The sequence below is a fragment of the Tachyglossus aculeatus genome, chromosome 23 (assembly GCF_015852505.1).
Source record: "Tachyglossus aculeatus isolate mTacAcu1 chromosome 23, mTacAcu1.pri, whole genome shotgun sequence".
NCBI classification, from domain to species: Eukaryota; Metazoa; Chordata; class Mammalia; order Monotremata; family Tachyglossidae; genus Tachyglossus; species Tachyglossus aculeatus.
This window is the reverse complement of record NC_052088.1, coordinates 21,137,266-21,162,840: the sequence shown is the minus strand read 5'-3', so window position 1 is coordinate 21,162,840 and position 25,575 is coordinate 21,137,266. Positions and strand designations below refer to the sequence as shown.

Genomic DNA, 25,575 nt, shown 5'->3' with positions numbered 1-25,575 from the left:
TACTGTGTGCGGAGCACTGTACTGAGCGCTTGGGAAGTACAAGTTGGCAACAGATAGAGACGGTCCCTACCCAACAGCGGGTTCACAGTCTAGAAGGGGGAGATGGACAACAAAACACTGGGATAGATACAAGGTAATCAGGTTGTCCCACATGCGGCTCCCAGTCTCCATCCCCATTTTACAGATGAGGTGACTGAGGCCCAGAGAAGTGAAGCGACTTGCCCAAAGTCACACAGCTGACAAGTGGTGGAGCCAGAATTAGAACCCAGGACCTCCGACTCCCAAGCCCAGGCCCTTTCCAGTAAGCCACGCTGCCAGATTCATTCATTCAATCGTATTTATTGAGCGCTTACTGTGTGCAGAGCACTGGACTAAGCGCTTGGGAAGTACAAGTTGGGAACATATAGAGACCGTCCCTACCCAATAGCGGGCTCACAGTCTAGAAGAGGGAGACAGACAACAAAACAACACATATTAACCATATAAAATAGAATTGTAAATATGTACAAGTAATAAATCTGTTCAAACATATATACAAGTGCAGTGGGGGGGGAAGGAGGTAGGGCACGGGGGAGATGGGGGAGACAGAAAAAAAACCAATTCAGAAACTAGTGAAAACACCCATAATCTGTCCATAAATACAAATCAATATCAGAAGCAGTTTCCTTCCAGTGCCAACTACCTTCCATAGAGTCCCAAATTTCTAACGAGAGTTGAGCCTGTACTCGTTCAGATGGCTGAATGCGACATTAAACCTGGAATACATGATGTTTTAATTTTGGGAAAGGAGAACTGTTGGAAAATACTTCTTAAACAAAATATAACTCTATAAAAATGCTACCTTTAGGGGGTCACGCTGAAAGGGAACCTTGAAGATAATATTTTAGTTTTCCTGTTGGGTTATATCACTCTGCTCTGAAGTAATTTTTTGTTGGGCCTTCCAGGTTGATGATAACCAAGTAATCAAGTTTTGCGGGAGAAAAGGGTAAACCCTCTGACAGCAAGGTGACGCGGTAGCAGTGTGCTTTAAAACCTTTTCAAACAGGCCCGGCCAAAAGGCTGGCAGGGGAATTGTGGCGGGGGAGGAAGGAAGGAAGGAAAGAAGGAAGGAAGGAAGGAAGGAAAGAGGAAGGAAGGAAGGAAGGAAGGAAAGAGGAAAGAAGGAAGGAAAGAGGAAAGAAGGAAGGAAAGAAGGAAAGAAGGAAGGAAGGAAAGGAAAGGGAAGGGAAGGGAAGGGAAGGGAAGGGAAGGGAAGGGAAGGGAAGGGAAGGGAAGGGAAGGGAAGGGAAGGGAAGGGAAGAAGGGAAGGGAAGGGAAGAAGGCAAGGGAAGGGAAGGGAAGGGGACACGAAAAACCGTAAAACCTGGGATGTAAAAGGGTTGGTTTCCCCTACACTTTCCAGAAGTCACTAGAGCGTTCTGGGAGTTTATCATTACCATCATTATCAGTGAGATTTATTGAGCCCCTACTGTGTGCAGAGCACTTTAATAATAATAATGATGGCATTTATTAAGCGCTTACTATATGCAAAGCACTGTCCTAAGCACTGGGGAGTTACGAGAGGATGAGGTTGTCCCTCGGGGGGCTCAGTCTTTTCATTCATTCATTTAATCGCATTTATTGAGCACTTACTGTGTGCAGAGCACTGGACTAAGTGCTTAGGAAGTACAATCAATCAATCAATCATATTTATTGAGCACTTACTGTGTGCAGAGCACTGTACTAAGCGCTTGGGAAGTACAATCAATCCATCGTATTTATTGAGCACTTACTGTGTGCAGAGCACTGGACTAAGCACTTGGGAAGTACAAGTTGGCAACAGATAGACGGTCATCATCATCATCATCAATTGTATTTATTGAGCGTTCACTATGTGCAGAGCACTGTACTAAGCGCTTGGGAAGTACAAATTGGCAACATATAGAGACAGTCCCTACCCAACAGTGGGCTCACGGTCTAGAAGGGGGAGACAGAGAACAAAACAAAACATATTAACAAAAAAAATAAATAGAATAGATATGCACAAGTAAAATAGAGTAATAAATATGTACAAACATACATACAGGTGCTGTGGGGAAGGGAAGGAGGTAAGGCGGGGGGGATGGAGACGGGGAGGAGGGGGTGACCATTTGACAACTTGAGCATGGCTGATGAGGACAAAACTGGAAGCATCAGAAATTGTTATTGAAGCAAACATTCTTTAATAAATTTAACTCCAAGTTTCAATTAAGATAATCATTTAAGTAGCTTCTTAAATGCTGCGGGGAAGGCGGGTGAGTCCAGGGCTAATGACACAGATGCTTTGAGTGGCAGGGAAATTATGAGAAAGCTACCAAGGCCTCCTGGAGAGATTTCAGAAGGGCTTTAGAGACAAGTACAGAGCTGTGGCTTGTACTTCCCAAGTGCTTAGTACAGTGCTCTGCACACAGTAAATGCTCAATAAATACGATTGATTGATTACTCTATCTTATTTGTACATATTTATTCTATTTATTTTATTTTGTTAATGTTTTGTTTTGTCTCCCCTTCTAGACTGTGAGCCCACTGTTGGGTAGGGACCGTTTCTATATGTTCCCAACTTGTACTTCCCAAGCGCTTAGTACAGCGCTCTGCACACAGTAAGCGCTCAATAAATACGATTGAATGAATGTAGATGAGAAAGGCAAGGTAACAAGGGCACAGATCCACAGGAATTTTATGGTGCTGAAAATACTGTTAAGCACTTACTATGCGGGAAGCACTCTTCTAAGCGCTGGGGGAGATACGAGGTGATCAGGTTGTCCCACGTGGGGCTCAGTCAATCCCCATTTTCCCGATGAGGTAACAGGCACAGAGAAGTGAAGTGGCTTCCCCAAGATCACACAGCTGACAAGTGGCTGCAACCGCATCCTTAATCTTGAGCACTAGCATTCCCTGCTCAATTCCAGTGGTACAGATGGGAACCTTTCCTTGGAATTTTTTCTTTCTGGACACTAAAGTGAAGTCTCCTCCCCAGTGAGCCCTCCCCCTTGTAATTGATCTTGCTATACTAGTCAGTGTGGAGGATGGTAGCCCATACAAACGAGACTTGCTTTAAGGAGAGGCACTTTGGGATCTTTCTCCTCTTTTCACTAGATGGCTCAAACCTCCAAGTCTAACCTAAATATTCATTCAAAATCCTATTTATTGAGCGCTTACTGTGTGCAGAGCACTGTACTAAGTGCTCGGGAAGTACAAGTCGGCAACATATAGAGACGGTCCCTATCGAACAACGGGCCCAGTCTTGAAGTGTGCACTTAATGCAAAGAATTTAGGGTTGGTTTAACAGAGGCCTGACTATTTAACCGACACAGTCCCAATTCTGGAATGTTTTCATGTTTTTCTAAAATTGTCTGGGACAACCTAAAAAAAGCCCCCATTACTCTTTAGGTATATCAGAAAGTGTTTACAGTAACAGTTTTGTCTGTACTAAAATTGTTACGTCACATGCAACCATCAATTCAAAATTTATTTGATAGTATTCAGATCATTTTCAAGATTCCAATTATGTATAGGAGCTATTGCTTCAAAAGGCAGTAAACAGCACTTTTGATTTTAGATGACAAGACTTGCCACTCAAATCGGACAAGGATGACAAGAGCAGTCACCTCTATATTACAATTTAATCCAGTATGCCACAAAGAAACAGACTCCTGAACATTGAGATAATAGGTTTATTTACAATCACATCTAGTGTGGTAAATATTTGTAATATTAGATGCTCTTCAAGGATACATCATGAAATATGTTCCAGGTGAAATCTGAGGAAAAACAAAGAAAAAATAATTATTTGCTATTGAACACTTTAAGGCCCTGGGCAAGGGGCCAAGCATTTAGTTGCATGGCTGAATTACATCCTTCAGGCTAGATAGTGGCAGAGCAAGTAATATTCACATCAATGTAGCACACTTGTACATCCAGAAGGAATTAAAAAAGGCACAACTTTTAATAAGCTCTCTCCTTTTATAAGTTCTTTCTTCTGAGAGATTTACATTGCTGCAGTCATGCACTTAGAACCTATAAACTGGAAAGCATTGAGAGGTTTAAAAAAAAACCACTACACTGCACTTAAATCTACAAGCAAATAGTCTCATAATCATAAGCAATTGGTACATCAGAAAGCGTTTACAGTATCATAGTTATACTCATACTGAAATTGTCACATCACCTGTACCAAAACATCCTAGGTACATAGTTCTTCAGAGCAGACAGTAAAGAGAGGATTTCTACACCTTCGTGCCACACTTTTAATAGACCCAAACAAGGAATATACAGTTTTAGGGCCAAAAATATTAATTCTCAGATTTAGATTTTTCCCGCAGAGTCAGATCAATCTAATGTTTCGAAAGCTTACTGTAGAGCTACTGTACTAAGCACTTGGGAGGGTGCAATGCAACAGAGTTGGAAGGTATATTCCCTGCCCACAGGGAGTTTACAGTCTAATTTAGCCATGAGCTATAAGGAAACACTCTTGAAGTAGTTTAGGAAGATTTGTTGCCGCCCAGTATTAGCAAGGCAGGGGAAAATTACTTTTCTTTTCTAGATTTTCATAAGCTTAGTCTAGAAAAGCCCTGAAGGACTACCGCATACATTATCTTACTTATCCTCATAATATGCCTGTCAAATAAAGGCATGCTTACAGTAAAATAGTTTCAGCACCTGATTTTTTTTTCTCTTACAATAGTCTAAGAACACTACCTAGCATCAGTTCTTACCACCACATATTGGCCAACCTGTTACATAGTGTCAAAATCTTGAATCAATGAGACTACTGTAAATGACTAGACAGATATTATATAAAACTACGTGGATATTTATACAAACTAAGTACTATTTCATGAGAGCATTTTCCACAGGTCTTGGATTAGATTTAGATCAAGGATATTTTGTTTGGGAATAGGAACTAGCACTTCCCGGAAAACTATTACAGGGGGCTGAGGTAGGAAATCTCTAGTTCAATACACTTTCATCAGCAGGTCATATATCAGTTAATTCATTCATTCATTCAGCTGTATTTATTGAGCGCTTACTGTGTGCAGAGCACTGTACTAAGCGCTTGGGAAGTACAAGCTGGCTATATATAGGGACGGTCCCTACCCACCAGTGGGCTCACAGTCTAGAAATTAATCTGTAGCATAGCCCGGGAGGCAGAGAACGTGGTTTCTAATCCCGTTTCTGCCATTTGTCTGCTGTGTGACCTTGGGCGTGTCACCTAACTTCTCTGTGCCTCAGTTCCAGCATCTGCAAAATGTAAAATGGGGACTAAATCCTACTCCTTCCTACTGAGACTGAGTCCCATGTGGCACAGGGATCTGACCTGATTAGCTTGCATCTAACCCAGTGCTTAGAACAGTGTTTGGCACTTACTTCAAGCGCTTAACAAGTACTGTAGCCACAATTATCCATAATCAGTTACCTGGTTCCTGAAGGGAAACCACTCACTTCATTTCTTAAGCAGCTGGTGTCGGACTATGAAGAACGGCGCGGCAAATCCAGAGCCAAAGAAGAGAGTCATTTTTAACAGCAATTGCCATTTGTTTTCTACAGAGAATGGCAGGTTCTGCGAGGAAATGTGAACAAACACTTTGGAATTAGTAAAATCAAATAGAACATGAAAGCCGGGGTAAATTACTAGCATAAAAGGCTCGATGTTAACAAAATCCACTGGGGGAAAAATAAGATGCCTTAGTTTTCACTCCAACCCGTTTGAGCCTTCTAAAACATCAGTGAAACAATGGTACATCAGAAAGCGTTTACAGTATCATTAATTTTTCATACCGTTATGTCCTCATCATGTGCACCACTGGAAACAGTTATAGACAGGATCAATAATGAATGATAAAGGAGCTTTACCTCCCGTCCATTATCCAAACGCTGCTTATTCTTAAACTGAGAAAAGTCGAGGGGCTCTTTGAGTTAAAATGAAAGGTCTGCCCTTTAGACAGGTCACCGGGCCTAGGCCTATCCACTTCTGGGAGGATTGTTCAATTAACAACGCACCAAATAAAATTTGGGACTTTGGCTTTTTGCACGTCAGGGGCCTCAGAGAAACACTGCGGCCCAGTCCGGGGGCTGGGTTCTAATGCCGGCTCTGCCATGTGGTGTGTCAATCAATCAATCAATCAATCGTATTTATTGAGCACTTACTGTGTGCAGAGCACTGTATTAAGTGCTTGGGAAGTACAAGTTGGCAACATATAGTCAATCGCAATTATTGAGTGCTTACTGAGTGCAGAGCACTGTACTAAGCGCTTGGGAAGTACAAGTTGGCAACATATAGAGACAGTCCCCACCCAAGTGGGCTCACAGTCTAAAAGACTGTGTGTCTGCTCTATGACCTTGGGGGAGTGACCTAACTATTCCGCGCCTGTTTTCCCATCAGTAAAATCAAAGGCCTCAAAGACTTTTTCTTCTCTCCCTCAGTGTGGGAGCCTCACATGGGACTGGGACTGTATCTACTCTGGTGATCAATATTGACACGCAATAATGATGATGATGGCGCTTATTAAGCGCTTACTACGTGCAAAACACTGTTCTAAGCGCTGGGGAGGTTACAAGGCGATCAGGTTGTCCCACAGGGGGCTCACGGTCTTCATCCCCATTTGACAGATGAGGTAACTGAGGCACAGAGAAGTGCCCAAAGTCACACAGCTGACAAGTGGCGGAGCCAGGATTTGAACCCATGCCCTCTGACTCCAAAGCCCATGCTCTTTCCACTGAGCCACACTGCTCAGTGGAAAGAGCCTGTTATTATTATTATGAGCCAATTCTAATGCTGGCTCTGCCATGTGGTGTGTGTGTGTATGTATGTGTATATATATATATATATATATATATATATATGTTTGTACATATTTATTACTCTATTTATTTATTTTGCTTGTACATATCTATTCTATTCATTCTATTTTGTTAGTATGTTTGGTTTTGTTCTGTCTCCCCCTTTTAGACTGTGAGCCCACTATTGGGTAGGGACTGTCTCTATATGTTGCCAACTTGTACTTCCCAAGCGCTTAGTGCAGTGCTCTGCATACAGTAAGTGCTCAATAAATACGATTGATGATGATGATGATGCTCTATGACCTTGGGGGAGTGACCTAACTATTCTGCGCCTGTTTTCCCATCAGTAAAATCAAAGGCCTCAAAAGACTTTTTCTTCTCTCCCTCAGTGTGGGAACCTCACTTGGGACTGGGACTGTATCTACTCTGGTGATCAACACTTGACATGTAATACGTGCCTCTATTATTATTATTATTATGAGGCAATGGGACCCAGAATGACCACCTTTCCTGCAACTATTTAAGATGCCTAAGGGCCTGTCCCTTTAATAGATCCCAGGGCCCAGTGGGGGCTACCGGCTGAGGGGAGGGAAAAGATTTTTTCTTTTGGGAAAAGAAAGAAACTTATCATTATATTTTGAGCCAGGGGAGTTACCCGCACAGTCGGTCAAGTCAAATGTATTTATTGAGCACTTACTGAGAAGCAGCATGGCCTAGTGGAAAGACTATGAGCTTGGGAGCCCGAGGTCGTGGGTTCTAATCCCGACTCTGCCATTTGCCAGCCGTGTGCCTTTGAACAAGTCATTTAAGTTCTCTGTGCCTCAGTTACCTCATCCGTAAAATGGGGATTAAGACTGGGAGCACCACGTGGGGTAACCTCATAATCTTGTATTTACCCCAACGCTTAGAACAGCCCATAGTAAGCACTTAACAAATACCACCATTATTACTACTACTGTGTGCAGAGCACTGTACTAAGCGCTTGGGAGAAGCAGCACGGTGCGGTGCAAGTCGCTTCACTTCTCTGGGCCTCAGTTCCCTCACCTGTGAAATGGGGATGAAGACTGTGAGGCCCCCGTGGGACAACCTGATCACCTTGTAACCTCCCCAGTGCTTAGAACAGTGCTTTGCACATAGTAAGCGCTTAACAAATACCATCATTATTATTTTACAGATGAGGGAACTAAGGCCCAGAGAAGTTAAAAATAATAATAACAATAATGATGACATTATTGTTAAACGCACACAGTAAGCGTTTAACAAATACCATCATTATTATTATTATTATTATTTTACAGATGAGGGAACTAAGGCCCAGAGAAGTTAAAAGTAATAGCAATAATAATGATGATGGCATTTATTAAGCGCTTACTATGAGCAAAGCACTGTTCTAAACGCTGGGGAGGTTACAAGGTGATCAGGCTGTCCCACAGGGGGTTCACAGTCAATCCCCATTTTACAAATGAGGGTACTAAGGCCCAGAGAAGTTAAATAATAATAATAATAATGATGACAATTATTAAGCGCTTACTATGAGCAAAGCACTGTTCTAAGCTCTGGGGAGGTTACAAGGTGATCAGGTTGTCCCACAGGGGGTTAACAGTCTTAATCCCCATTTTACAGGTGAGGGAACTAAGGCCCAGAAAAGTTAAAAAAAATAATAATAATGATGACGTTTATTAAGCGCTTACTATGAGCAAAGCACTGTTGTAAGCGCTGGGGAGGTTACAAGGTGATCAGGTTGTCCCCCAGGGGGTTCACAGTCAATCCCCATTTTCCAGATGCGGGAACTGCGACCTAGAGAAGTTAAAAATAATAGCAATAATAACGATGACATTTATTAAGCGCTTACTATGAGCAAAGCACTGTTCTAAGCGCTGGGGAGGTTACAAGGTGATCAGGTTGTCCCACAGGGGGTTCACAGTCTTAATCCCCATTTTACAGACGTGGGAACTAAGGCCCAGAGAAGTTAAAAATAATAGCAATAATAACGATGACATTTATTAAGCGCTTACTATGAGCAAAGCACTGTTCTAAGCACTGGGGAGGTTACAAGGTGATCAGGTTGTCCCACAGGGGGGTCACAGTCTTAATCCCCATTTTACAGATGCGGGAACTAAGGCCCAGAGAAGTTAAAAATAATAATTATAATAATGACGTTTATTAAGCGCTTACTATGAGCAAAGCACTGTTCAAAGCGCTGGGGAGGTTACAAGGTGATCAACTGTCCCCCAGGGGGTTCACAGTCAATCCCCATTTTACAGATGAGGGAACTGCGGCCTCCCGCCATCGACCCCCGGCCCACGTCATCCCCCGGGCCTGGAATGCCCTCCTCCCTCTGCCCATCCGCCAAGCTAGCTCTCTTCCTCCCTTCAAGGCCCTGCTGAGAGCTCACCTCCTCCAGGAGGCCTTCCCAGACTGAGCCCCTTCCTTCCTCTCCCCCTCGTCCCCCTCTCCATCCCCCCCATCTTACCTCCTTCCCTTCCCCACAGCACCTGTATATATGTTTGTACATATTTATTACTCTATTTATTCATTTATTTATTTTACTTGTACCTATCTATTCTATTTATTTTATTTTGTTAGTATGTTTGGTTTTGTCCTCCGTCTGTCCCTTTTAGACTGTGAGCCCACTGTTGGGTAGGGACTATCTCTATATGTTGCCAGCTTGTACTTCCCAAGCGCTTAGTACAGTGCTCTGCACACAGTAAGCGCTCAATAAACACGATTGATTGATTTATGTTTGTACATATTTATTACTCTTTTTATTTATTTTACCTGTACATATCTATTCATTTTATTTTGTTAGTATGTTTGGTTTTGTATCCCCGTTTTAGACTGTGAGCCCACTGCTGGGAAGGGACTGTCTCTATATGTTGCCAATTTGTACTTCCCAAGCGCTCAGTACAGCGCTCTGCACCCAGTAAGCGCTCAATAAATACGACTGATGATGATGATGATCAGGCTGTCCCCCAGGGGGTTCACAGACTTAATCCCCATTTTCCAGATAAGGGAACTGCGGCCTAGAGTAGTGAAGTGACTTGCCCCAGGTCACACAGCTAAGTGTTTCAAACACTTGGGACACACCGGCGCTTAGAACAGTGCTTGGCCCGTAGTAAGCGCTTAATAAATGCCATCACTATTGATACTAAGTGGCAGGATCTGCCTCCCAAGGCGAGCCAGGCTGCCCTGCTGAGAGCTCCCCTCCTCCAGGAGGCCTTCCCAGACTGAGCCCCTTCCTTCCTCTCCCCCTCGTCCCCCTCTCCATCCCCCCCATCTTACCTCCCTCCCTTCCCCACAGCACCTGTATATATGTTTGTACATATTTATTACTCTACTTATTTATTTATCTTACTTGTCCATATCTATTCTATTTATTTTATTTTGTTAGTATGTTTGGTTTTGTTCTCTGTCTCCCCCTTTTAGACTGTGAGCCCGCTGTTGGGTAGGGACTGTCTCTAGATGTTGCCAGCTTGTACTTCCCAAGCGCTTAGCACAGTGCTCTCTGCACACAGTAAGCGCTCAACACAATTGATTGATTGATTGATATATGTTTGTACATATTTATCACTCTATTTTTATTTATTTATTTTACCTGTACATATCTATTCTATTTATTTTATTTTGTTAGTATGCTTGGTTTTGTCTCCCCCTTTTAGACTGCGAGCCCGCTGTTGGGTAGGGACTGTCTCTATCTGTTGCCAGCTTGTACTTCCCAAGCGCTTAGTACCGTGCTCTGCACACAGTAAGCGCTCAATAAATACGACTGATTGATTGATATATGTTTGTACATATTTATTACTCTATTTTCATTTATTTATTTTACCTGTACATATCTATTCTATTTATTTTATTTTGTTAGTATGCTTGGTTTTGTCTCCCCCTTTTAGACTGTGAGCCCGCTGTTGGGTAGGGACTGTCTCTATGTGTTGCCAATTTGCACTTCCCAATCAATCAATCAATCAATCAATCGTATTTATTGAGCGCTTACTATGTGCAGAGCACTGTACTAAGCGCTTGGGAAGTACAAATTGGCAACACATAGAGACAGTCCCTACCCAACAGTGGGCTCACAGTCTAAAAGGGGGAGACAGAGAACAGAACCAAACATACCAACAAAATAAAATAAATAGGATAGAAATGTACAAGTAAAATAAATAAATAAATAAATAGAGTAATAAATATGTACAACCATATATACATATATACAGGTGCTGTGGGGAAGGGAAGGAGGTAAGATGGGGGGATGGAGAGGGGGACGAGGGGGAGAGGAAGGAAGGAAGGGGCTCAGTCTGGGAAGGCCTCCTGGAGGAGGCGCTTCCCAAGCGCTTAGTCCAGTGCTCTGCACACAGTAAGCGCTCAATAAATACGATTGATGAGGATGAAGGCCGTGGGCCCCACGTGGGCCAACCTGATGGCCTTGGGGATCCCCCCTCCCAGCGCTTAGCACAGTGCCTGGCACCACGTAAGCGCTTCACAGCCCTCCCCAACCCCTGAGGACGCTGCTGTGGTGTCCCCTGAAGACGTTACCTTCCCCGGCCCCTCCTCGTAATGGCTCCTGCGGACCACAGAAGTGGCCAACCTGCGGATGGGCTGCCCCAACATGGCGGACTGCCTCAACCTCCTTCTTCTCCACGACCTTGGCCAATCCTGCCGCCGCAAAGGGTGCCGGGAGAACGGGCAGGGACGACGCCGGGGGGGCCCGTGACGTCAGCGCGCACACACGCACGCATGCGCGCGAGAGCGCGCGGGGGGTTGTGGGACTTGTAGTTATAGCCTCTCTGGGCCTAAATTCCCTCATCTGGAAAATGGGGATTAATAATAATAATAATAATAATAATAATAATGGCATTTATTAAGGGCTTACTATGAGAAACAGCGTGGCTCACTGGAAAGAGCACGGGCTTTGGAGTCAGAGTTCATGTGTTCAAATCCTGGCTCCGCCAATTGTCAGCTGTGTGGCTTTGGGCAAGTCACTTCACTTCTCTGTGCCTCAGTTATCTCATCTGTAAAATGGGGGTTAAGACTGTGAGCCCCACGTGGGACAACCTGATCACCTTGTAACCTACCCAGCGCTTAGAACAGTGCTTGGCACATAGTGAGCGCTTAATAAATGCCATTATTATTATTATTATTATTATTATTATGTGCAAAGCACTGTTCTAAGCACTGGGAAGCAGCCTGGCTCAGTGGAAAGAGCCCGGGCTTTGGAGTCAGAGGTCATGGGTTCGAATCCCGACTCCGGCATGTGTCTGCTGTGTGACCTTGGGCAAGTCACTTAACTTCTCTGAGCCTCAGTTACCTCATCTGTAAAATGGGGATTAATGTGAACCCCACATGGGACAACCTGATCACTTTGTATCCCCCCCCCCCACTGCCCAGCGCTTAGAACAGTGCTTTGCACATAGTAAGCGCTTAACAAATGCCAACATTGTTACTGTTATTGTTGGGGAGGTTTCAAGGTGATCAGGTTGTCCCACAGGGGGCTCACAGTCAATCCCCATTTTCCAGATGAGGGAACTGGGGCCCAGAGAAGTGAAGTGACTTGCCCAAAGTCAGCCAGCTGACAATTGGAGGAGCCGGGATTTGAACCCATGACCACTGACTCCAAAGCCCGGGCTCTTTTCAATGAGCCACGCTGCTTCTCTAAGATTACGACTGTGAACCCCCTGGGGGACAACCTCATCACCTTGTAACCTCCCCAGCACTTACAGCAGTGCTTGGCACGTAGTAAGCGCTTAATAAATGCCATTCTTCTTCTTCTTCTTCTTGTTATTTTTCACCTCTCTGGGCCTAAATTCCCTCTCTGTAAAATGGGTATTAAGACTGTGAACCCCCTGGGGGACAACCTGATCACCTTGTAACCTCCCCAGCGCTTACAACAGTGCTTGGCACATAGTAAATGCTTAATAAATGCCATTCTTGTTCTTCTTGTTATTTTTAACCTCTCTGGGACTAAGTTCCTTCTCTGTAAAATGGGGATTAAGACTGTGAACCCCCTGTGGGACAACCTGATCACGTTGTAACCTCCCCAGCACTTAGAACAGTGCTTGGTACATAGTAAGTGCTTACTGAATGCCATTCTTCTTCTTATTATTATTATTTTTAACCTCTCTGGGCCTAAATTCCCTCATCTGTAAAATGGGGATTAAGACTGTGAACCCCCTGTGGGACAACCTCATCACCTTGTAACCTCCCCAGCACTTACAACAGTGCTTGGCACATAGTAAGCACTTAATAAATGCCCTTATTATTATTATTATTATTTTTTTATCCTCTCTGGACCTAAATTCCCTCTCTGTAAAATGGGGATTATGACTGTGAACTCCCTGTGGGACAACCTCATCACCTTGTAACCTCCCCAGCGCTTACAACAGTGCTTGGCATAGTAGGTGCTTAATTAATGCCATTATTATTATTATTATTATTTACCTCTCTGGGCCTAAATTCCCTCTCTGTAAAATGGGGATTAAGACTGTAAACCCCATGGGGGACAACCTGATCACCTTGTAACCTCCCCAGCGTTTAGAACAGTGCTTGGCACATAGTAAATGCTTAATAAATGCCATTCTTCTTCTTGTTATTTTTAACCTCTCTGGGCCTAAATTCCCTCATCTGGAAAATGGGGATTAAGACTGTGAACCGCCTGGGGGACAACCTCATCACCTTGTAACCTCCCCAGCACTTACAGCAGTACTTGGCACATAGTAAGCGCTTAATAAATGCCCTTATTAAACAGTGCTTGGCACATAGTAAATGCTTAATAAATGGCATTCTTCTTCTTGTTATTTTTAAACTCTCTGGGCCTAAATTCCCTCATCTGGAAAATGGGGATTAAGACTGTGAACCCCTTGGGGGACAACCTGATCACCTTGTAATCTCCACAGTGCTTAGAACAGTGCTTGGCACGTAGTAAGCGCCTACTAAATGCTATTCTTCTTCTTATTATTATTATTCTTAACCTTTCTGGGCCTAAGTTCCCTCTCTGTAAAATGGGGATTAAGACTGTGAACCCCCTTTGGGACAACCTCATCACCTTGTAACCTCCCCAGCACTTAGAACAGTGCTTGGCATAGTAGGTGCTTAATTAATGCCATTATTATCATTATTATTACTATTATTTATTATTATTATATTATTATTGTTATTATTTACCTCTCTGGGCCTAAATTCCCTCTCTGTAAAATGGGAATTAAGACTGTAAACCCCCTGGGGGACAACCTGATCACCTTCTAACCTCCCCAGCGTTTAGAACAGTGCTTGGCACATAGTAAGCGCCTAATAAATGCCATTCTTCTTCTTCTTCTTCTTCTTCTTCTTCTTCTTTTTTTCTTCTTCTTCTTCTTCTTCTTCTTCTTCTTCTTCTTCTTCTTCTTCTTCTCCTTCTCCTTCTCCTTCTCCTTCTCCTTCTCCTTCTCCTTCTCCTTCTCCTTCTCCTCCTCCTCCTCTCTGGGCCTAAATTCCCTCCCTGTAAAATGTGGATTAAGACTGTGAACCCCCTGGGGGACAACCTGATCACCTTGTAACCTCCCCAGCACTTAGAACAGTGTTTGGCACGTAGTAAGCGCTTAATAAATGCCATTATTAGTATTATTATTTTTAACCTCTCTGGGACTAAGTTCCTTCTCTGTAAAATGGGGATTAAGACTGTGAACCCCCAGTCACAGATGTCACCTTGTAACATCCCCAGCGCTTAGAACAGTGCTTGGTACATAGTAAGTGCTTACTAAATGCCATTCTTATTATTATTATTATTTTTAACCTCTCTGGGCCTAAATTCCCTCATCTGTAAAATGGGGATTAAGACTGTGAACCCTCTGGGGGACAACCTGATCACCTTGTAACCTCCCCAGCGCTTACAACAGTGCTTGGCACATAGTAAGCGCTTAATAAATGTCATTCTTCTTCTTCTCCTTGTTATTTTTAACCTCCCTGGGCCTAAATTCCCTCTCTGTAAAATGGGGATTAAGACTGTGAACTCCCTGTGGGACAACCTCATCACCTTGTAATCTCCCCAGCGCTTAGAACAGTGCTTGGCATAGTAGGTGCTTAATTAATGCCATTATTATCATTATTATTATTTACCTCTCTGGGCCTAAATTCCCTCTCTGTAAAATGGGGATTAAGACTGTAAACCCCCTGGGCGACAACCTCATCACCTTGTAACAGTGCTTGGCACATAGTCCAATGCAGGGCTCACAGTCATAATCCCCATTTTACAGATGAGGTAATTGAGGCCCAGAGAAGTTAAGTGACTTGCCCAAGGTCACACAGCGGACAAGCAGCGGAGCCGGATGAAATTCTTCAGCCCGGTTTACCGGAGATATTCTTCCTGGAAGGGTTTCTTCCTTTTCTCACGTACCATTTTTCATGTACACGAAGGGCACACAGGTAATTTATAACCCCCTATAAATGAATGTATGCAGCGCCTCTGGCCCTGAGCTTCCCCTGAATTTTAAATGCTAGAGTCGTGTAAACTACAGAGCCCAGGGTCTGAGAGAAATCAGGTTTTAAGGGAAATAAATTAGATGGTGGGACGGAGAGAATTTGAATATACAACGGAACTTTGACCCTCAAGGTTAATATTGAATTTCTCCTGCCCAGCAGGAATATGACAAAGTATTTAGAGACTTTCCATGACATTTTGGGGTGAAGTCTCATCTTCGAACTGAAGGAAAACTCTGTTAGAGCTGGTTAGACCTTCCACAAGACAAATAAGAGTCAGGACTCTCCAAGAACCTGATCCCCTCGTAACTCCCCAGTGCTTAGGACAGTGCTTTGCACATAGTAAGCGCTTAATAAATGCCGTCATCATTATTATTATTATTATTAAAGTGCTCTGCACACAGTAGGGGCTCAGTAAATCTCACTGATAATGATGGTAATGATAGACTCCCTGAATGCTCTAGTGACTTCTGGAAAGTTTGGGAGAAACCAACCCTTTTACATCCCAGGTTTTACTTTGGGCAAGTCACTTCACTTCTCTGGGCCTCAGTTACCTCATCTGGAAAATGGGGGTTAAGACTGTGAGCCCACTCTTCTAGACTGTGAGCCCACTGTTGGGTAGGGACCGTCTCCATATGTTGCCAACTTGTACTTCCCAAGCGCTTAGTCCAGTGCTCTGCACACAGTAAGCGCTCAATAAATACGATGGATTGATTGTACTTCCCAAGCGCTTAGTCCAGTGCTCTGCACACAGTAAGTGCTCAATAAATACTATTGATTGTACTTCCTAAGCACTTAGTCCAGTGCTCTGCACACAGAAAGTGCTCAATAAATACGATGGATTGATTGTACTTCCCAAGCGCTTAGTCCAGTGCTCTGCACACAGTAAGTGCTCAATAAATACTATTGATTGTACTTCCTAAGCACTTAGTCCAGTGCTCTGCACACAGTAAGTGCTCAATAAATACGATGGATTGATTGTACTTCCCAAGCGCTTAGTCCAGTGCTCTGCACACAGAAAGTGCTCAATAAATACGATGGATTGATTGTACTTCCCAAGCGCTTAGTCCAGTGCTCTGCACACAGTAAGTGCTCAATAAATACTATTGATTGTACTTCCTAAGCACTTAGTCCAGTGCTCTGCACCCAGTAAGCGCTCAATAAATACGATTGAATGAATGAATGAAAAGGCTGTGAGCCCCGCGAGGGACAACCTGATCCTCTCGTAACTCCCCAGTGCTTAGGACAGTGCTTTGCAAATAGTAAGCGCTTAATAAATGCCATTATTATTATTATTATTATTAAAGTGCTCTGCACACAGTAGGGGCTCAATAAATCTCACTGATAATGATGGTAGTGATAGACTCCCAGAACGCTCTAGTGACTTCTGGAAAGTGTAGGGGAAAGCAACGCTTTTACATCCCATTTTTTACGGTTTTTCGTGTCCTTCCTTCCTTCCTTCCTTCCCCCCAATTCCCCTGCCAGCCTTTTGGCCGGGTCTTTTTGAAAAAGTTTTAAAGCACACTGCTACCGTGTCGCCTGGCCGTCTGAGGGTTTACCGTTTTCTCCCGCAAAACTCGATTACTTGGTCATCATCAACCCGGAAGGCCCAACACAAAAATTGCTTCAGAGCCGAGTGATATAACCCAACAGGAAAACTAAAATATTATCTTCAAGGTTCCCTTTCAGCGTGACCCTCTAAAGGTAGCATTTTTATAGAGTTCTATTTTATTTAAGAAGTGTTTTCCAACAGTTCTCCTTTTCCAAAATTAAAACGTCATCTATTCCAGGTTTAATGTCGCATTCAGCCATCTGAACGAGTATGGGCTTAACTCTCGTTAGAAATTTGGGACTCTACGGAAGGTGGTTGGCACTGGAAGGAAACTGCTTCTGATATTGATTTGTATTTATGGACGGATTATGGGTGTTTTCACTAGTTTCTGAGTTGGGTTTTTTTCTGTCTCCCCTCATCTCCCCCCCCGCCCTACCTCCTTCCCCTCCCCACCGCACCTGTATATATGTTTGTGCAGATTTATTACTTGTACATATTTACTATTCTATTGATTTTATTCGGTTAATATGTGTTGTTTTGTTGTCTGTCTCCCCCTTCTAGACTGTGAGCCCGCTATTGAGTAGGGACCGTCTCTATATGTTACCAACTTGTACTTCCCAAGCGCTTAGTCCAGTGCTCTGCACACAGTAAGCGCTCAATAAATACGATTGAATGAATGAATGAACGAATGAATGAATCTGCCCACATCTAAGAAAGCACATCTGCACAATGGCTAAGAAAACCTTATTGGCCTACCTTGAAGTCTCCTTCATAATTAACCACCAACAAATCAGGGGTCAAAAACAAGTAGAAATTGAAGGCTTTCTTTTCTACTTTGACTGTGAGCCCACTGTGAGACAGGGACCGGATCCAATCTGACGAACTCGTATTTACCCCTGGCACTTAGAACAGTGTTGGACACGTAGTAAGCGCATAAAAACACTATTAATAATAATAATAACAATAATGGTGATGGTATTTGTTAAGTGCTTACTATGTGCGAAGCACTGTTCTAAGCACTGGGGGGGATATGAGGTGATCAGTACTTAAGTACTACTACTACTACTAATAATAATAATGGTGATGGTATTTGTTAAGTGCTTACTATATGCAAAGCACTGTTCTAAGCACTGGGGGGATACAAGGTCATCAGTACTAAAGTACTATTAATAATAATAATAATAATAATAATAATAATAATAATAATAATAATGGTGATGGCATTTGTTAAATGCTTACTAGGTGCAAAGCACTGTTCTAAGCACTGGGGGATACAAGGTGATCAGTACCAAAGTACTTTTAATAATAATAATAATAATGGTGATGGTATTTGTTAAGTGCTTCCTATATGCAAAGCACTGTTCTAAGCACTGGGGGGATACAAGGTCATCAGTACTAAAGTACTATTAATAATAATAATAATAATAATAATAATAATAATAATGATAATGATAATTATGGTGATGGCATTTGTTAAGTGCTTACTATGTGGAAAGCACTGTTCTAAGCACTGGGGGATACAAGGTGATCAGTACTAAAGCACTTTTAATAATAATAATAGTAATAATGGTGATGGTATTTGTTAAGTGCTTCCTATATGCAAAGCACTGTTCTAAGCACTGGGGGGATACAAGGTCATCAGTACTAAAGTACTATTAATAATAATAATAATAATAATAATAATAATGGTGATGGCATTTGTTAAGTGCTTACTATGTGCAAAGCACTGTTCTAAGCACTGGGGGATACAAGGTGATCAGTACTAAAGTACTTTTAATAATAATAATAATAATAATAATAATAATAATAATAATAATGGTATTTGTTAAGTGCTTACTGTGTATGAAGCACTGTTCTAAGCACTGGGGGGGATACAAGGTGATCAGTACTAAAGTACTATTAATAATAATAATAATAATGGTGATGGTATTTGTTAAGTGCTTACTATGTGCGAAGCACTGTTCTAAGCACTGGGAGGATACAAGGTGATCAGAACTAAAGTACTATTATTATTATTATTAACAATAATAATAATAATAATAATAATAATAATAATAATGGTGATGTTATTTGTTAAGTGCTTACTATGTGCAAAGCACTGTTCTAAGCACTGGGGGAGATACAAGGTGATCAGTACTAAAGTACTATTAATAATAATAATAATAATGGTGATGGTATTTGTTAAGTGCTTACTATGTGCAAAGCACTGTTCTAAGTACTGGGGGGGATACAAGGTGATCAGGTTGTCCCAAATGGGGCTCACAGTCTTCATCCCCATTTTACAGATGAGGGAACTGAGGCCCAGAGAAGTGAAGTGGCTTGCCCAAGGTCACACAGCCGACAGGTGGCGGAGCCAGGATTCAAACCCGTGACCTCTGACTCCCAAGCCCGGGCTCTTTCCACTGAGCCACGCTTCTCTACTATTATTATTATAATTATTATTTCAAAATGATCCTCAAGGATGTACTCCAAAGCATGTGGAGCAGCATGGTGTAGTGTATATATGTCTGTACGAATTTATTACTCTATTTATTTATTTATTTTATTTGTGCATATTTATTCTATTTATTTTATTTTGTTAATATGTTTTGTTTTGTTCTCCGTCTCCCCCTTCTAGACTGTGAGCCCACTGTTGGGTAGGGACCGTCTCTATATGTTGCCAACTTGGACTTCCCAAGCGCTTAGTACAGTGCTCTGCACAAAGTAAGCGCTCAATAAATACGATTGAATGAATGAATGGTTAGAGCAAGGGCTTGGGAGTCAGTAGGTCGTGGATTCTAATTCCAGCTCTGGCACCTGTCTGCTTGTGGCCTTGGGCAAGTCACTAAACTTCTCTGTGCCTCAGTTACCTCATCTGTAAAATGGGGATGAAGACTGTGAACCCTGCATACGGCAGGGACCACGTCCAACCGGATTTGCTTGCATCCACCTCAGCACTTAGTGCTATGCCTGGCATTTAGTAAGCCCTTAACAAGAGCCATTATTATTATTATTTCTATTGCTATTATTATTATTATCATGATTGTTATTATTATTATTATTCAACCAAAGGCCAAAGTATTTGAATATAGGTTGCCCGTCTCATACTTGTTGAATCAAGCCTGCTGTTCGGGAAAAATAAAATTATACTCTGGTTCCTTAACTCAAAAAAATCATCTTATTCATTTTGGACTTGCCCTTTTTCCTGAATATCAAGTGCAGCCTTAGATGTTTTGATCAATTTTTAGTTAATGTGTCATTTGAGCTTCGAGTTTCCTCTTCAGGAAGGGATTTAAACTTTGGAGAGATCTCATGGGAATAATTTTCATCTGAATTTAGACTCCTTTTAGTGTTTATGAGGCAGATTCCCGATCTCTATTTAACCGTTTCTCTAGTCGATCATTCCCCGGAAACAGATGGTTTGCTGGCGATCTCTCATTATTAAGTGAATTAAAAATGAAATGAAGCATCTCAATAATTTATTGGTAGAAAGCGGAAAACATCTTTAGGGAGGTGAACCTTACTTCAGATGGACCCAAAGCTAGACTCAGTGATCCTAATTCTTTTCAGCAGTGAATTGGGTATATAATGATATATCAATCAATCAATCAATCAATTGTATTTATTGAGCGCTTACTGTGTGCAGAGCACTGTACTAAGCGCTTGGGAAGTACAAGTTGGCAACATATAGAGACGGTCCCTACCCAACAGTGGGCTCATTGTTTTGCATTCTCTCAGTTGAATATTCTGCGACTGAAATGACATTACCTGGCACAGTTTTATCAAAAAAGGTATTGGTCACTTCTGGATTTGGTCTTAAAAAAGTGAAATCAAAGCTCTAGAAAACAGTCTTTTCTAGGTGAAGAAATATTTTGGGTGTAGAAGTTCCCTTCACTGGAAAGGGGAGTTGATGGATATGGATTGGCAGATTTTATAGTTGCCCGAAGTTATCGCATTAGCTCCGAGTGAAAGAATAGTTGAAAATTTCATATAAACGTAGATTTATTTTGTTGTCTGTCTACCCCTTCTAGACTGTGAGCCCACTGTTGGGTAGGGATCGTCTCTAGATATTGCCGACTTGTACTTCCCAAGTGCTTAGTACAGTGCTCTGCACACAGTAAGTGCTCAATAAATATGATTGATTGATTGATTGATATAATTAACAGTGATCAGGTTTCAGTAACTGTAGAAAATGCAAACCAGAGTGACAAGGGTCTCTGTCCTGGAGCGGAGAATCAGAAGGTTGTTCTCCCAAGAACTGGGTATTTAATCAGCCCGTTGCTGGGTAGGGACCGTGTCTATATGTTGTCAACTTGTGCTTCCCGTGCGCTTAGTACAGTGCTCTGCACACAGTAAGCGCTCAATAAATACGATTGAATGAAAGAATGGTATATTCATTGAGTGCTCACTGTGTGTAAGGCGTTTTATTGAGTGCTTGGTGTGGTACAGCAGAGTTGGCAGACATGTTCCCTGCCCAAAGAGAGTTTAGAGTCTAGAAGGGGAGACAGACATTAATATAAATAAATAAATTATGGATATGTACCTTAATCCCGGATCTGCCAATTGTCAGCTGTGTGACTTTGGGCGAGTCACTTCACTTCTCTGTGCCTCAGTTACCTCATCTGTAAAATACGGGTTAAGACTATGAGCCTCCCGTGGGACAACCTGATCACCTTGTAACCTCCCCAGCGCTTAGAACAGTGCTTTGCACATAGTAAGCGCTTAATAAATGCCATCATTATTATTATCAGCCTGTTGTTGGGTAGGGACCGTCTCTATATGTTGCCGACTTGTACTTCCCGTGTGTTTAGTACAGTACACTGCACGCAGTAAGCACTCAATAAATATGATTGAATGAATGAATGGTATATTCGTTGAGTGCTCACTGTGTGTAAGGTGTTTTATTGAGTGCTTGGTGAGGTACAGCAGAGTTGGCAGACATGTTCCCTGCCCAAAGAGAGTTTAGAGTCTAGAAGGAGAGACAGACATTAATATAAATAAATAAATTATGGATATAATAATAATAATAATAATGGCATTTGTTAAGCACTTACTACGTGCAAAGCACTGTTCTAAGGATATGTACCTTAAGCCCGGATCTGCCAATTGTCAATCAATCAATCAATCAATCATATTCATTGAGCACTTACTGTGTGCAGAACACTGTACTAAGCGCTTGGGAAGTACAAGTTGGCAACATATAGACACGGTCCCTACCCAACAGTAGGCTCACAGTCTAGAAGGGGGAGACAGGGAAGGGAATCAGGGAAATAAGGTAGGAGGGGGCAAGGTGTTTGAGTGATTTAAAGTCTATAGTAAGAAGTTTCTGTTGTGAAGTTGGATGGGCAACTACTGGAGGATCTTCAGGAGTGGAGAAACATGGACTTCAATAATTTCATAGAAAAATGATCCAGGCAGCAGAGTGAAGTATGGACTAAAATGGGGAGAGCCTAGGCAGGAGACAGGAAATTCAGCAAGGAGGCTGATGTGCTAATTAAGGTGGGAGAGGACAAGTGTTTGGATTAACATGGAAGCAGTATGGGTGGAAAGTAAAGGGAGGATTTTAGCGATGTTGTGAAGGTTGAACTGACAAGGGTATTTATGAAGAGCCAATTAAGTGACGAGCACTATTCTAAGATCATCATAGAATTAAACCAACGCAAAACATAAACCTGTACTTTGGCAATTTGTGTCTAATTGTCTTCCCCTGTAGATTATAAATTGTCAGCTGTGTGACTTTGGGCAAGTCACTTCACTTCTCTGTGCCTCAGTTACCTCATCTGTAAAATGGGGGTTAAGACTGTGAGCCTCCCGTGGGACAACCTGATCACCTTGTAACCTCCCCAGAGCTTAGAACAGTGCTTTGCACATAGTAAGTGCTTAATAAATGCCATTATTATTATAATCAGCCTTTTGTTGGGTAGGGACCGTCTCTATATGTTGCCGACTTGTACTTCCTGTGCGCTTAGTACAGTGCGCTGCACACAGTAAGCGCTCAATAAACACGATTGAATGAATGAATGGTATATTCATTGAGTGCTCACTGTGTGTAAGGCGTTTTATTGAGTGCTTGGTGTGGTACAACAGAGTTGGCAGACACGTTCCCTGCCCAAACAGAGTTTAGAGTCTAGAAGGGGAGACAGACATTCATATAAATAAATAAATTATGGATATGTACCTTAATCCAGGATCTGCCAACTGTCAGCTGTGTGACTTTGGGCAAGTCACTTCACTTCTCTGTGCCTCAGTTACCTCATCTCTAAAATAGGGATTAAGACTGTGAGCCCCCCAAGGGACAACCTGATCACCTTGTAACCTTTCCAACGCTTAGAACAGTGCTTTGCACATAGTAAGTGCTTAATAAATGCCATTATGATTATTATTATTATTATCATTATTATTATTGTTATTATTATCACCCTGTTGTTGGGTAGGGACCATGTCTATATGTTGCCGACTTGTACTTCCCGTGCGCTTAGTACAGTGCGCCGCACACAGTAAGTGCTCAATAAATACGATTGAATGGATGAATGATAATTCATTGAGTGGTCACTATGTGTAAGGTGTTTTATTGAGTGCTTTGTGCGGTACAACAGTTGGCAGACATATTCCCTGTCCAAAGAGAGTTTAGAGTCTAGAAGGGGAGACAGACATTAATATAAATAAATAAATTATGGATTTATACCTTAATGCTGTGGGGCTGAGGGCGGGGTGAAGATCAAATGCCTTCATTATCATCAAGTCCCGAAAGAGTTCAGATCCACTGGCGTGGATGTTGAAAAGGGAGAGGGGGTTGGGGAAAAGAGGGCTTAATTGGGGAAGGCATTTTGGAGGGGACATTACAGAGAAGCAGCGTGGCTCAGTGGAAAGAGCCCGGCTTCGGAGTCAGAGGTCATGGGTTCAAATCCCGGCTCTGCCAACTGTCAGCTGTGTGACTTTGGGCAAGTCACTTAACTTCTCTGAGCCTCAGTTCCCTCATCTGTGTAATGGGGATTAAAACTGCGAGCCCCACATGGGACAACCTGATCACCTTGTATCCCCCCCCAGCAGTGCTTTGCACATAGTAAGCACTTAACAAATGCCATTATTATTATTATTATTATTAAGGTTTTGAAGATGGGGAGAGTGGTAGTGTGGTGTATATTGAGCTGGGGAGGATGTCCCAGGTCAGAGGGAGGAGTGGGAAAGTGGAGAGTGACGAGATCGAGCCCAGTGATCAAGCTGGCTCATTTAATCCGACCCTTCATTTTTGTTTGCGGAATAGGTATTTTATTCCCGTTAGCATCACGCCTCCTATTTTCTGTATAACTTCTTCCATTTAGATTGTGATTCCTTGATCTTACACACTTACCTCCGCAGGTACCATAGTGTTTAGCACGTCGTAAGTGCTTAATAAGTATCGTTATCAATGTAGTTTGAATGGAAGTTGGGAAATGTGATGCTTTTCACAAAGTGATCCGACTCCTTAGGAGAAAAAGCGTTAAGTTGATGCAATATAGAGCATGAATAATCGAAAATCCAATTAGAAAATAGACCTCATTTTCATGATGATTCAGCCCGAGGAATGTGCTCCCTTTGCTTCATAGATGGTAGTGGAAATCAATCATTCAATCAATCGGATTTATTGAGCGCTTACTGTGTGCAGAGCACTGTACTAAGTTGAAGCTGAAGCTATGAAGCTGCCTTTATTCTCACTGATCAATATGGCAGACCGATTCTCATATATTGGTTGACTTCAATTCAACTTAAAAAAGCCATCATCGCTTTAGTTTTCGTGGAAGGAGAAGAACCCTCATTCATCCACCATGCTAGAGGACAGGAGATGGATAACGAGAGCTTGTTAAGGGCAGGGAAACTCTCTGCTAATTCTGTGGTATTGTACTCTCCCAACCGCTTAGCACAGTGCTCCGCACATTAGTAAGCACTCGATAAATACCACTGATCGGTTGACTGATGGAGAGGAGGGAAGAACAGTTCCTGGCAGGGTGAAATTTTGGTGGAAATGCCGCCTTTTCTCTCTTCCCTGTTATCGACAAGTAGGGTGCAAAATAGGTTAATTCGGTGTAAATCGGCCGCAGGGTTCTTGTACCCAGGGTGGTGACGCAGAGAGGAAAAATGACTCGGAAACATGAGTTCAGATAGAGCAGTAAAGAAGGAAAGTGGCTACCTGCCCGTTCACCTCCCGGGAGAGGTACGAGTGACAAGCAGCCCCATTCCCATTCTCACTGTTTCTTTTATTGAGTTACAGCAACATGGGAGCGGAGCATTTAGGGATTTCAGGAATCCGATTAGGACCGACAGGATGTTACACATTCTCATTATTCTCTGTTCTCACTGCCTTGTGCAGGTTGTTATCTGCCCTATGGCCTTGCATAGATACCTGTTACTTGTTACTGGCCTTGAAGACATCTGTTGCCGAGCCTTGCATAAAATGCAAAAAGGAGTTGTTCTCTCGGCCTGCACAAAATGGAGGGTTATTGTCAGCATACACAAAATGGAGGCAGTCATGTCAAGTCCGCTAGTGGACAACATCCCGCAGCCTGGCCTGGTCGCAGTCCCTGAAAATTGTAGTCCAGAGCTGAGATATGGTGCGGGACGTAATGAGGAGATGTGGAGAGATGGGCAGATACCGTGGTCGTTTTCCTTTTCCTTACTGCTCATGGCTACCCAGTAACAGATTTCCCCTGCAGGCTTCCAGACATTTGCTCAGATACCTCTGTTAACCTGCCTCGTGGTACCCAGAAACTCTGCTTTCTGAAACTCCATTCCAAAGCTTAGAATCATGGGTCTAATCTGCAGAC

General features: G+C 42.6%; 1 protein-coding gene and 2 non-coding genes across 3 annotated transcripts; all 3 read right to left on the bottom strand.

The window, feature by feature from the left end:
* Nucleotides 1–3,674: 3,674 nt before the first annotated feature.
* Nucleotides 3,675–11,491, bottom strand: LOC119944653 (cytochrome c oxidase subunit 7C, mitochondrial). The gene is made up of 3 exons (XM_038765710.1): nt 11,329–11,491; nt 5,435–5,578; nt 3,675–3,779 (listed from the first exon to the last, which is right to left on the bottom strand). Exons 1-2 carry the CDS (start codon nt 11,401–11,403, stop codon nt 5,462–5,464), a joined length of 192 nt encoding a protein of 63 aa, XP_038621638.1. The 5' UTR covers nt 11,404–11,491; the 3' UTR covers nt 3,675–3,779; nt 5,435–5,461.
* On the bottom strand, nt 4,129–4,192 carry LOC119944887. The gene has a single exon (XR_005456029.1). It is a non-coding gene; the product is annotated as a small nucleolar RNA Z39 (small nucleolar RNA).
* On the bottom strand, nt 5,757–5,819 carry LOC119944899. The gene has a single exon (XR_005456040.1). It is a non-coding gene; the product is annotated as a small nucleolar RNA Z39 (small nucleolar RNA).
* Nucleotides 11,492–25,575: the final 14,084 nt, after the last annotated feature.

Coding starts and splice junctions, on each gene's coding strand:
- LOC119944653 (XM_038765710.1), bottom strand. CDS start 11,403: ATGTTGGGGCAGCCCATCCGCAGGTTGGCCACTTCTGTGGTCCGCAGG. Junction 5,579..11,328: donor ACGAGGAGGGGCCGGGGAAG/GTAACGTCTTCA, acceptor ATTTCCTCGCAG/AACCTGCCATTCTCTGTAGA.